Source organism: Thalassophryne amazonica, chromosome 2 (genome assembly GCF_902500255.1).
Source record: "Thalassophryne amazonica chromosome 2, fThaAma1.1, whole genome shotgun sequence".
NCBI classification, from domain to species: domain Eukaryota; kingdom Metazoa; phylum Chordata; class Actinopteri; order Batrachoidiformes; family Batrachoididae; genus Thalassophryne; species Thalassophryne amazonica.
In genome coordinates this window covers 35,429,799-35,443,680 of record NC_047104.1, presented here as the reverse complement: position 1 = coordinate 35,443,680, position 13,882 = coordinate 35,429,799, and the positions used below count along the sequence as shown (strand labels likewise).

General features: G+C 40.3%; 1 protein-coding gene across 1 annotated transcript in view; it reads left to right on the top strand.

Annotated features, from left to right (window-relative positions):
- Nucleotides 1–13,882, top strand: part of ankdd1a (ankyrin repeat and death domain containing 1A) — a 132,437-nt gene that overhangs the window by 43,633 nt on the left and 74,922 nt on the right. Inside the window, exon 7 of the mRNA XM_034184889.1 lies at nucleotides 11,385–11,390. Coding sequence (XP_034040780.1) covers nucleotides 11,385–11,390 — 6 coding nt within the window. The remainder of the gene's footprint in view (nucleotides 1–11,384; nucleotides 11,391–13,882) is intronic.

Genomic DNA, 13,882 nt, shown 5'->3' with positions numbered 1-13,882 from the left:
CCTTGGGGCACACAAGGCTTTCACTGTATTTCACCCCAGCATGCAGTCCCGTACTTGATCTGTTACCTAGGTGTCATGATGAGGATGAGGGGTTGGAACACCAACACTTCAACACACATCAGACATGATGACAATTCTTGATAACAAAGTGTTTGAATTCATCTTTTCAAATAGGAATAAACGGCTTATCCAAATTGTTTTGTTTGTTACTACAGTGATCAATATGAAACAGTTTTATGAGACTTTGATGGAAAATAAAACTGGTAATTTCAGCAGAAATAAATGGCAATTGACTTTATTGTATCAACACAAGAGCTACTAAAGGACCAATAGTTCCTGCTGAAATGGTACTGGATTAGGGATGGGTATTCAGGCCAACACTGACATTCACTGAGAATTAACTGCTTCTTTGTCCTCTTTTGCTAAAGGTAGAGTTAATCATGTCTGTACCTAGTGGTTAAGCGTTGGGTTTGAGACTAGAGGATCCTCAGTTCAAATCCAAGCCTGACCAGAAAATCACTATGGGCCCTTGGGTAAGGTCTTTAATCCCCGTTACTCCCGGTGTGTTGTGAGTACCTTGTATGGCAGCACCCTCACATCAGGGTGAATGTGAGGCATTATTTGTAAAGCGCTTTGAGTGTCTGATGCAGATGGAAACGCGCTATATAAATGCAGTCCATTTACCATTTACCTGACAGAATTCATAGTTCTATGTTGCCAATCTGATATAAATATTTGCATTGCGGAAATTGCGCTAGGCGAATGAAAGAGTGGCAATTTCACATTTCAATAACGCATTTATGTGTCGCTTTATTTCACTGAACTCATTCTCACACACACACACACACACACACACACCACACACACACACACACACACAACCACACACACACACACACAGACTTTATAAGAAGGCTCACCACTCCTTAACCCCACAGGGGTCCTGACGGTAAACCATCAAAGGGACTGGGGCGGTTGATCAGAGTTGGGTCGGTACTTGTACTTGAGTATTTGGACTTGCAAGTACTTTTTCAGGTACTTGAACTTGGACTGAAGTACATTTCAAAACTGGTAAAAGTGCTTAGACTTGGACCAAATACATTTGAAAAGTACCTGAATTTTCAAGTACATTTCAAGTACTTTTTTTCAAATATTTTGAAATCAAGTGTTTTAGAGGGATTTTCCATTAGTAAATCAGATAATCAAAGTAAAGTAAATTCTATATCAAATCTGTTGTTTTCTTTTGTCTTAATTAAATTAACATTTCTAAACTTGATTAAAATATTGTTTGTCAATCAACTTTGATGTTTTTATGATTCATCCATTATAATTTGAAAATCTTTAAGTGATAGTTTGAATTTTTTTCTTTTCATGTTTGTTACCTCCGCCAAGGAGGTTATGTTTTCGGTCGCGTTTGTTTGTTTGTCTGTCTGTCTGTTTGTCAGCAGGATAACTCAAAGTTTTGAACGGATTTTGATGAATTTTGTGGAGTGGTTGGAAATGACAAGAGGAACAAGTGATTAAATTTTAGTGGTGATCCGCGTTAGCATGTCTATGGCATTTTCAATATTAAAAGTTAGCATTAAGCAGTGCAGCTGTCATCACGTTCAGGTGCTTTGTTTTCAAATTGTAATATTTCTTTCAAAGTACTCACCATTGGCCGAAATTTTGCCGATAAACGCAGATAATTTCTCAAAAAAAACAGTTACTGAAATAACGTTTGTGTCTGCAATGTGAAAGTCCTTGCACCGTGTGTCCAGTAGATGGAACTCTGACTCCATTCAACTGAGAGCTGCTTACACCCCTGCTTAAATGTGTTCATTACCGCCCCCATAGTTTGCCGTCACACTGCACTGATTGGCTTGACAAAAGCATACAAGTACGTTTATAAGGATGTTGTTTGTAATAACTTTGTGATTACATTCACCCCACATTTCTCCCGTTTCAGTACAACTCAGTTTGATTAACTCAGTTTATGTAGTAATGTATCAAATGTGCTTCATTGCGTCTGTCACACTTTTTATTAAGCCCACGTTGTGTAGACCTTATTTCTAGCATGAAAAAATTTTGTTTACTGCTAAGAGGTTGAAACATTCAGATTCACTCGTCGCCCCGTAGGGTTCTGGGAATTACTGCCATTCGCCTTGCGTTACTGCCCGTTACGATATAATTTTGGACCGTTACGCTTATTTTGGACCGTGTAATCAACCGTTTCTGCAGCGCGACTCCAGTTTGAAGCGTGAATCACTGAAGCAATGCTTCGATTCAATGGCTCGTGGCTCTTTGATTTGCTGCGCTCGTTTCAAAGCCATTAAAATATCATTAGTCATTTTTGTGTGTATTGAAGTCATTAACTGGGACTCTTGTTGCAGTCAACAAACGAGAATCGTCCTCCTTTGTCACAGATTCAAACGCTGCGCGGCTCTGTGCTGAAACAGAGTCCGCTCGGAATTAATAACTTCAAACTAATCGCTGCTTTAAATAAAATGACACCTCTTACAAACGTTGCAATACAGACAATAACTACAATAAGCTAAAACGTTTTTTCCTCCCAAAATGAGACGTCTATGAGCTGTAGAGCTCAGCTCATAGGTATGGAAAGACATTCATGCCACTAATAATGTCTGAAAGGAAATGCTTTTGACAAAAACTAACAGATTTTATTTCTGTTTATGTCCAGAGTTCAAGGATCCAGTAACCAATTTCATATTTATTTACTTTAAGACTCAATAAAATGTTGTTCAATTTCAATGTAATCATCTTATAAAGCGCCAAATTACAATAAAAGCCATCTCAAGGTGCCTCACACAGAACAGTTCAACATAAAAAAATTAAAATAAATTTAAAAAATTAAAATACCTAATTAAAAAAAAGTAAAAGAATAAAACATAAAATAAAACTACTCATAACAAAGAATAAAAATAGTTTTTTGTTTTCCACCCAAAGGGACCAAGAATGAAGGGCGAATGTTTCAAGATTTGTTTAATAACTTTTGTAGAGTTGAGTTTTTTTTTGTTTTTTTTTTGTAATGTTATTTATCTTTTCCTTAGAGATTAATGCAACTTTGCACAGATTTTTTTGTACTAGACAGTTCTTTGTTACTGTTCTTGAAAATTGCACAAACATACTCTAGGGTCTTGTGAAAAGAATCTTATTTTACTGTTATGATAGTTTCCTCACATGTTATATCAGGGTCAATGTTTTCTTGTTAAAATGTTCTACCAGCACTAAAACCAACCTCTGCTTGCACTAAGGTTGTTTGAAAGTTTTTTTTGTTGTTTTGAAAGTTGCAGAATAGAAAATAAAGGAGTCTTGTGAAAATAATGTTTCCTTAGTGTTGGTGTTTCTTTCCTCTCACAATTACTTGTCTGCAACTGAAAAAGTTTTTCTACCTGTAATATAACCTATATCTAAGTTGCAGCAACAAGAGGTACAAGATCAGATGTATTTCACAACTCTTTTTAAGGATATGTATTTGCTAATTTCACAAAGTTTAATTCTTGATTGCATTTTTTGAACTTGAATATTCTTCTCTGTTATAAAGTTAATCAATATGACAAAGCTTCAGCTTTTAGCTCATACCTTTTTTGTTAAGGGTCCAAAAAGAACATTTTATTCCTAAAAAAAACAAAACAAAAACTAATAATATCGGCTGATTTATCGATTATTGGCATCGGCCTCAAAAAATCCATATCGGTCGGGCTCTAGTCCTACTGTGTCCCCCCAAAAGTAGAAAATATTGGCATTTAAACTCACAAGAAAACTTTTCTTTTTCAGCATTGGGGGGGGGGGGGGGGGGAGAGAAGAGAGAGATAGCGCTCTCTCTCTCTCTCTCGCTCTCGCTCTCTCTGCCTTTTTTTCAAAACCCTGGTGTTTCTGATCACCGGGCGCTGTGGCTGTGTGGATCAAGCAGTTAATCACATGTACGCTCACGGGTTTCGATTACCAGTTCTGATCACGCACGCACAGGCACTGCGTACGTGGATTAGACACACATGCACACCCACGCGCTTCACATTCTCTCCAGCTGATTCACTGTGGATGAATGCATTCATTGTTTGGATGTGTTGTAGTGCACGTACTGTACATGTTCGTGCAAAGGACTGTCTTGTACATAATTCAGCAACTAAGACATTCAGAAAATAATGCAGCCATTTGCGATCACAGTGGGTTTTCTGTTTTCGTATGTCACATCTCTGTGAATCAAAGCTGTTCACACGCGAATGTCTGCTGGTGCTGGAACTTTTTCCACACTTGATCCTCAAAGTCACGCTTCTGTAAGCTGCCGCCTGGTTTGCACAAACCGAGCGCAGCGCAGTTCGCGCTTAAAGATCACTGCAGACGACACGAAATATTAATACGTCGTGTCGGCCCTCTGCAGCTCCTCGGAAACAAGGCTGATCGCGCTCCTGCAAAGCCCCCCTGCTGCGAACAAATACGCAGCCATCAAGGATCACCTCCACAAAACTTTTGAACTGTCAGACGCTGAAAGGCCAGCAGGCTCGTCTCTCTGCACAGGCTGAAGGACAGCAAGCCCTTCAGAGTTCATGGACAAAATGCTGCAGCTCCTGAGAGGACACCGACAGGACGTTTTGTGCATCAGCTCTCTCCTCTCCTCAGGTGCGTGCAGCACTGGCCAACACCACAATCACGGACTGCCGTGCGCTGGCGGAGGAGGCCGATAAATGCTTCCTGGCTGGCCCCATTACATGCAGTGGCAGAAGCCCCACACCACAAACCAGCACTGCCCGCGGAAGAGCTGCATTTCTCCGCCACAGCAGCGCTCACAAACCGGCTTCTGTACTGTATGAAAACATTCAGCTGGTCGAACGAATTCGAACTAAATGGTAACGTTACAAAAACTAAGCAAACCCTAAGAAACCGTCAAGAGTGACAGCAAAATGAAATATGGACGAATTGAGGTTTTCAGTGGCATTCGTTCAAATGTTTCGAGAGTTTAAAAATCCTGACGAAGTGCCACTGCAGGAACGAGCTGCACGAATGGTGAAACGGTAGTCACGAAAGTCTAGATTTCTTGTTTCGTTTGGGCTCATTATCCTTTGTTAGTTGCAGTGGCTGGGCCATAAGGAAGATATTTTAGATTTATTTATCTAAAGATTGTGTCCACTGGTTGTCACTCAGACAAGCGAAATTAAGAGGTTATTTAAAAATAGGTCCTTCAGAGAGCAAAATTAAGAGGTTACATAGTTTTATACAGAACAGAGGGGAGTAAATTACCTGTATTCTTTCAGCCTGAGCATCTTTACATTATATCTTATGAATCAACAGCTGCCGGCTCGTTAAAATCACTGAGAAACATGTACCATATAAGACAACCCAATTAAAGGAGAAAATGTGGCTTTTAACAACCTGGACCTCATTTTCTGGCATAAAATAAGGTTGTTTACTGACCAGTGTACTTTGGTGTCATTAATCCCGGTTCAAACAAAGTGTTCAGTTCAAATCAGAGTCAAAACATTTTTGTTCTTGTACTAAGTTGGATTAGAACTTTTTGTGGTACATAGAACCAACTACTGTAAAGGAGGAGCCTACCAGTCATATGTGTCATGATTTCAAAATGCAGCTCTTTTCAACCAGACTTGTGGTGCCGTGTCCTTGTCAATCTCTGTGTCCAATTAGATTTTAGGGGAGTCTAGTGCAAGCCTGGCCTCCGCTCTAGGCTCCACCCATTGCCAGCAAGTGTTTCAACATTTGACATTTCCGTTTCACTGTGGACGATCAAAATTTGTGCACTTCCTGATTCAGTGTGAACTTACCACTGAGTTCCTGTGGAGATTTCATGAGATCTCGTCTGCCGATCCAGGAGTATTTGACATTTGACATTTCCTTTCACTGAGGACTCAAAATTTGGCACTTCCTGTTTGGAACTCCCTGTACCATTAGCGGGGGAGCTTCACATTGCTTCATTTGTATATATAATGGCTGATAGCTGCCTTATCATTTGATTGTGGGGTTGTTTGTCACGTGACATGGATTATTTATACCATTTGTCATTGTGTTTCACTGCCCGTGCAATAGTTATTTTTAGCGTGCAATTTGGTGCTATATGAAATGTGCTGTGCACGTCCCTGACCACCTCACATGGGCATACTACTGGGGGCAGTGTTTAGCTAAACATAGCGGAGTTTGTTTTGCTGGCAGATGACGATTTGATAAAGATAATTGACTCTGCTAATTCTGCTAACAGAACAAAAAGATCCACCACACTGTAAGCCAACTCGAGCATGAAGAGCTGTTAAGCCCTGAGCCACACAGCATGTTTTTTGTTTTGTTTTTTTTGGTACGAGAGGAGCTATTCAACAAGCATGGGAGAATAGTGGCTCTGAGAGGCTCTTAGAGGCAGAATATTCAGTTAACGAGGCTCCTTTCTGAGCAGTGGCGCTAATTTCATGAAAGTTCAAAATTTTGCAGATTTGGTACCCTAACCCATACCTGGAAGAGATGTAGATTCCTCTACAGCCGTAGGCAGGGGTACGCCCTTGCTGCATCAAGTGCTGTGGTTTGGCTGTGACATAAAACAAGTTAAAAAGACAAAATAATTTTTGTTTAAGTCTTTGGAGGGTTGCGGCTTGTTTTGTGCTGATGGATTGTCCATGGCCTGGCACCCACTGTAGTCAGGTCCTCGAGTAAAACACTAAACTTCAAAACTGTTCAACCTCAGCCATGTTGACTTGATGATCTTCTTGTTCTCGTCATTGTTTACCATGCCTACAGGGTCAGTGTGTCTGGAGGACTGTCACCACACTGTCTTCCTGCACCTTAACACAGTTCACCTTTTTCCTCCTTCCAAAGTATTCCTTGCTGTGTCCATCCACCTCCACTTCACTTCTCTTGTCTTTGTCTTCCCATGGACCTCTCATCACAATTCTGTTGACATGGTCATTGTCTTTTCTCATTGTGTGTCCATCACACCATCTCAGCCTGCATTCAGTCCAGTCAAACTAGGGATGCACGAGCCACAATTTCTTACTTCTGATCCGATCTTATACCTGAATTTGGATATCTGCCAATACTCTGTTTGCTTTAATATTATCATTATTGTTGATTTTATATGAGGATTTCTTAAAAAGGAGACCTGAAAGTTTAGCTACAATTTGCCAGAAGGTGTATCTAAGATGCAGGCCTAGATTTGATGTTTTGGTGAAATAATTACTTTATTACTTCAGTACTTTATTTTTATAGACTTAAAGAGAAAAAAGCAGCACTCTTTCTCTCTGTCTGTCTCTCCTTCTCAATTTTCAATTTCATGGAGCTTTATTGACATGGGAAACATATGTGTTACATTGTCAAAGCAAGTGTAAGAGTAGAAATTAAAAATTAAGTCCCCTCTCGCTCTCCTCTCCCTCTCTGTCTGTCTCTCTTCCTCTCTCTTTGTCTGTCTCTCTCCCTCTCTCTCCTCCCTGTCCTCTCTTTGTCTTTGTCTCTATCTCTCGGTCTGTCTTTGCCATCTCAATTTTCAATTTCATTGGAGCTTTATTGACATGGGAAACATGTTTACATTGTCAAAGCAAGTGTTACGAGTAAAAATTAAAAATTAAGTCTCTCCCTCTCTCTTTCTCTCTCTCGTTTGCTCTCTCTCTTTCCTCTCTCTCATTCCTCTGTCTTCTCTCGCTGTTTTTCTGCTGAGCAAGCTTGGAACTTTTTGGAAACACGAAGCCTTTCAACTGTATAATAAACCGTAAATTTGTAAATGTATCACCAGCGATGCTCACGCAACAAACTCTTGATTAATACTGAAGGATTTAGATTATTTTCCACTTTCAGCAGGCAGAATCTCTGTTCTGCTGTCCCCAGCTGGCGCTGTGAGCTGGCTTTTCCTAGCATTTCACAGTCTTGGACGATGCAGTGGCTAACTTTCAGCACACATTTTCAGCAACATTTCAGTTAATTTTTAAAATCCGTGTTCAACGAACAGACAATTTGAACCCAAGAGCTGGGCGGACATTTGCCACTTCCTGTGGCTTAGAACACTGCAGAAGAGAGCTCTCAAAACAGCTCAGCTTCAGAAACCTCCCCCTCCCCTCCTCACGATACGCAGCAAACAAAGCAGAGAGCATGCAGCAGCAGTTGAGAGGCTTCACAGTGGCTCCTCTCTGGTATCGGAAAATGTCGCAGGTTGTATCGGTATTTTCCAATACTTAAATTACAGTTGTATGTAAAGGTTTGGGCACCCTTGATGATTTCCATGATTTTCCTTTATAAATCATTGGTTGTTTGGATCAGCAATTTCTGTTAAATATATCATAGAGCAGACAAACACAGTGATATTTGAGAAGTGAAGTGAAGTTTCTAGTATTTACAGAAAGTCTGCAATAACTCTTAAACAAAATTAGTCAGGTGCATAAATTTGGGCACCCTTGTCATTTTATTATTTGAATACATTTAGCACTAATTATTGGAACACAAAATTGGTTTGGTAAGCTCATTGACCCTTGGCCTCCTTACCAGGTGGCCATTTTCAAATGTTTCCCCTTTTTGCATCTCTTCTAATGAGTGGCAACATGGGAGCCTCTAAACACCTCTCTCCATACAGATCTTCTCCAAATCTTTCAGTTTGGAGTTTCAGTTCCCTCCAAAGATTTTCTATTGAGTTCATGTCTGGAGACTGGCCAGGACACTCCAGGACCTTGAAATGCTTCTTACGGAGCCCCTCCTTAGTTGCCCTGGCTGTGTGTTTGGGGTCATTGTCATGCTGGAAGACCCAGCCATGACCCATCTTCAATGATCTTACTGAGGGAAGGAGGTTGTGTTGGCAATACATGACCCCATCCATCCTCCCTTCAATACGATGCAGTCGTCCTGTCCCCTTTGCAGAAGAGCACCCCCAGAGTACGATGTTCCACCCCCATGCTTCATGGTTGAGATTGTTTTCTTGGGGTTGTTCTCATCCTCTAAACATGGTAAGTGGAGTTGATTCCAAAAAGTTCTATTCTGGTCTCATCTGACCATATGACCTTCTCCCATGCCTCCTCTGGATCATCCAGATGGTCACTGGTGAACTTAAACAGGCCTGGACATGTGCTGGCTTGAGCAGGGGGACCTTGCTACCCTGCAGGATTAAACCATGACAGCATCATGTGTTACTAATGTAATCTTTGTGACTGTGGTCCCAGCTCTCTTTAGGTCATTGACCAGGTCCTCTTGTGTAGTTCTGAGCTTTCTCAGAATCATTCTTACTCCACAAAGTGAGATCTTGCGTGGAATCTCAGACCGAGCGAGATTGACAGTCATCTTGTGTTTCTTCCACTTTCTAATAAATAATCATAACAGTTGTTGTCTTCTACCAAGCTGCTTTCCTGTTGTCCTGTAGTCCATCGCAGCCTTGTGCAGGTCTACAGTTTTGTCCCTGGTGTCCTTAGACAGCTCTTTGGTCTTGGCTGTGGTGGACAGGTTGGAGTGTGATTGATTGAGGTGTGAACAGGTTTCTTTTATAAATAAATAATACTTATTTGCAGCAGTAACATACAAATAAATTGTATAAAAATCATACATTGTGATTTCTGGATTTTTTTTTTAGATTATGTCTCTCACAGTGGACATGCACCTAAGAAGAAAATTTCAGACCCCTCCATGATTTCTACTTGCAAAACCGCAGGGTGTTCAAATACTTATTTTCCTCACTGTGTCAGAGTTTCAATATTTCTATTGGTCCTCTGTTCAGTCATTGCTAAAAATTATCAGTGCATATATACTATAATGTGCTAGAGTGTAACGCTTGCGACAACAGTTGGATGTAGTCTTCTTTCGTCTGCAGACGCCTGAAACAAAGAAATGCTGTCCATTAGTTCCTGGTATCATTGAACAAGTAATATAATTATTCTGTTGAAGCAGAGTAAGAGATATAGCTAAGGTTTGACACAAATAAATCAAGGACTTATTCTCAGCGTTACGCTTGCGACAGTTTTACCTTGCTTTAGAAACACGATGTTTTTTCTAAGAAATGACATTTCTACCTTTACAAAAATGTATACTGTGTGTTAGTATGAAGCACAAACAAACTGACAAAATACAAGGTTATTTCTTTAACATTCACTTTAAATGATAATGCTAAATATCAATGCCACACAAAATTGATGAAAAAAGTGCTATTTTTGGGGTAAATTTCGTGCATATCTCTGGAACTGTGTGGAATTTTTCCATGAAATTTTAGTACCTGTCAAAGAGACTATAGGCAGCTCACAGATAAATCTGGATGGTGCTAATAAATAATGGTTTGTTCATGACAAATGCAATGTAAATCAGCAGTTAGGCTTCATTATTTTTGAACTAGGCCTTATGGACACGTAGAGGCTAATCAGCGTTTGTTTCTATTGTATCTTCACAGTGCTGTGGTCAGAGAAGGAGTTCCATGATACCACCAAGAGGAACGACATGGGGAAAATGGCATGAACTGATCAGAAGGGTGTGGATGTCAAGGCCAAAAATAAAGTAAATACTCACCAGCTGAATTCACTTCAGTGATAAAATCACACAGCCTTTCCAGCACGAGTGCAGTATTGTGTGTCATCAATATATATGATGTTTAGATCTGTATTTTTCTGTTAAACATCTTAAATATAGAAGTAGTATAGTTTAGATGAAATGGAAGCATGGTGAAGGAAACACATACTTTGGAGTTTTCCAAGCAGTCTTGATTTTCAGATTTTAAATGGAGTTCATATTTAACTGAATAAGTCTTTATTGTATTTATTTACTCTTAATTGCCCACTAACAGTGACAGCTCTGAAGAATAAAATCAAAGAATAACAGTGTTGTCATTGGTAGAAAAAGTGTGAATTCCTCTCACAAAACGCGAGTTCTACTACTGAACATTCTTGTTTGGTCTCCACCACACCATGGAACCACCTTGAGGAAAACACCAAGGGAGGCAAACCCTACCTCTCAAAAGTAACCATCTTTCTTCTACAACCAGCTAAAATGTGACCATTCCCTTGTGCTATACAAGCTGCTGGGATCCTCAACACCAAGGCACACACTTCTGGATCATGTCCCAAAAAAACGCAACCACATGGCTAAAATGTCATCGCTAATGTTCCCTCACAATGCAAGTGATAGTCTTTGTCATTGGTCATACTTGCACTAGGCCTGGTTACCTTGTTCGGATTTGATAATTCTATCATGGTTTGTGTCTTGCTTTCTGTTTTTGGTACTGTCTGGCATTGAGATTCATTGGGTAACGTCATTGGAATTTCCTACGGATCAGAAAGAAGAAAAGTTGCTGGAATCTTTACTGATGCTGGAGCGTCCTGTAAAATGACTGAAATGACACGTTCAAATGTGACAGAATCTCTGAGGAGTTCTGATAATATTACTTTACCCTTCCACCCATATAAAAACCTGTCCCATCTAAATTAATTATGCAGCATGGGGTTTATTAATCAGTTCTGCTGCAACGCATTTCAAAGATTTTTACAGAGTCAGCAAATGAGGAATATTTGCAGTTTTACTCTCTGACCGTTATTCATGTTCATCACTAAGGTAAGAAACCAGACCAGTTTTCATCCCAAGTGCTCCTGAATGAGGAAGGGGACTATCCAAGTGAGAATATAGTAAATGGAACAGTCCGTGTCAGTGACATGGCGTCTGAGTTGTTAGTGATCACACTGAAGCCTACCACACCAGAGTCCAACTGAACTGTGCCCCAGACCACCTCTGAAAGTCATCCCAGGCATGGTGATTGAAGCATCCTGTTTTCAAGATGAGTTGACTAACTGTTTTGCTTAATTATTTCAGTTATCTATAACACCAGTAAGTCCAAACTTTGTATAATTGTACCTTCATCTGGTTCATTAGTTATTACCTCTACCAGTCAGTCAACAGAGGGTGGAGGTCATCCAGTCCACTCCTGTCAGATTATGATGACCAAATTAAGATGAACTTTTGTGGGAAAATGGTCCTTGAGTGGAGAAAGTTTTCATCAAACAATAACCTGATTAGTTAGGTGCATCACATCTCAAATTATTAGTGGGCTTTATATCACGATTTAATGGATGTTGGACTAATGCCATGTTTGTATCGCTATACACCAAGTGTCCTCTCTCTGTAGATTGATCGAAAAGCTCTTCATTGGGCAGCTGGAGCTGGGAATGAACAGGCCCTGCGTTTCCTGCTGGACTATGACACTGATGTGGATGAGAAGGACCTTGTAAGTAGAAAGCCTTTTGTACTTTGTATGCATTCTGACTTTTCGCAGCTCTGTTCAAACATTAAAAACTAGCTAAGACCAGTACAGGCCCTGAGGTCCGTTTGTGCCGGTGCTTATCTCTAGATTCCGCCAGGAAGTGGATGAAACTTGACTCCCCCTGTCAGGATGCTGGTCTGACACAGGTTTACTTCCCCAGACAAGGCTGAGTGGACTGGGATAATACAGATGAAGTGACTTGTCCAAGGACACAGACAGAATGAACCCGGTCTAAATATTGGTAGCCTAGATACTTGCTCTGCAAACATTACTAAGACCTATCAAAGTTGTATGAGTTTTGCTGTCTATGGTTGATTTCAATGCAAAAAGTTTAATTTCTGAGATGTCTTAACAATTTGTTTCGGATATTCTGTTGTCTTGTGCTCGGTGCAGATGGACAGCAGTGTGCTTATGTCTGTGCTAAACCAATTACAAGATTTTAAAAAGTATATAAATTGAGTTTCTGTCATGTACTGTCTCTGAGTTGTCATTATTTAACACATAGATGACTTTGATCAAGATGTTTAGACACATGTAATTGGTTCATCCAACCTATCGTATGTTGTGTGTCCATCTCAGCCACAAATGTGTTTGTGTTTATGCCATGGAAGGACAGGACATGACTTTCACATAAAGGCTGCAATAAATTTTGTGAAAACTGGTATAAATCTTCATTGTTTAATGTGATAGCTGTCATAGTTTCATGGTGTCGGGCAGCTGCACAAAAACTGGAAAGTAACCCGTCATCAGATACCAATTAATTTATTTTGTACTTATTTCATGTTGCTCAGGGTGCACGTGTGCCCACTTTTCTTCCTTCAAAGTTTAATTTGAGACACCCTGCAAAGGCATGTCCATGAAAGGAGGGAGGGCCAAATGTGGTCTGTGGGCTGCCAGTTTGTTGGCCTGATTCAGGCACAGCACCTGACTTAATTTAATTTAATTAGCTTATAATGCGCCAAATCACAGCAAAAGCCGTCTCAAGGCCCCTTACATAAAACAAGTCAACATAAAATTGAATAAATAATTAAAAATGAATAATAAAATTCAAATACATAAATAAAAACAGAAGTAAAAGAATAAAACAAATCAAAATAAAAACTATCCATAAGAAAGAGAATAAAAATAGGTTTTGAGTCTTCACTTAAAAATGTCCACGGACTCAGACTGCCTCACAGTCACAGGAAGACTGTTCCACAGGGTGGGTGCACGATATGAAAAGGCTCTTTGACCTGCTGACTTCTTCACCCTGGGAACACAGAGAAGTCCCGCATCCTGCGGCAGCAAAGCCCGGGCCGGCACGTAGAGTTCCACCAGATCAGCCAGATAGATGGCGCCAGTCCATGAACAACCTTATAAGTCAATAGCAAAACCTTAAAATCTGCTCTCACAGAGACAGGGAGCCAGTGCAAAGATGCCAAAATGGGTGTGATATGTTCAGACCTTTTGCTATGTGTCAGAAGTCTGGCGGCAGTGTTCTGAACCAGCTGAAGAACCCTAATGCTGGACTGTGGTAACCCTGAAAATAGAACATTACAATAATCTAGTCTAGAAGAAACAAAAGCATGAATCAGGGTCTCAGCATCAGCCATGGACAGGATGGGGCAGATCCTTGCTATATTTCTCAGATGGAAAAAAGCAGTCCTAGTAACATCCCTGATGTGGAGGTCAAAAGACAGC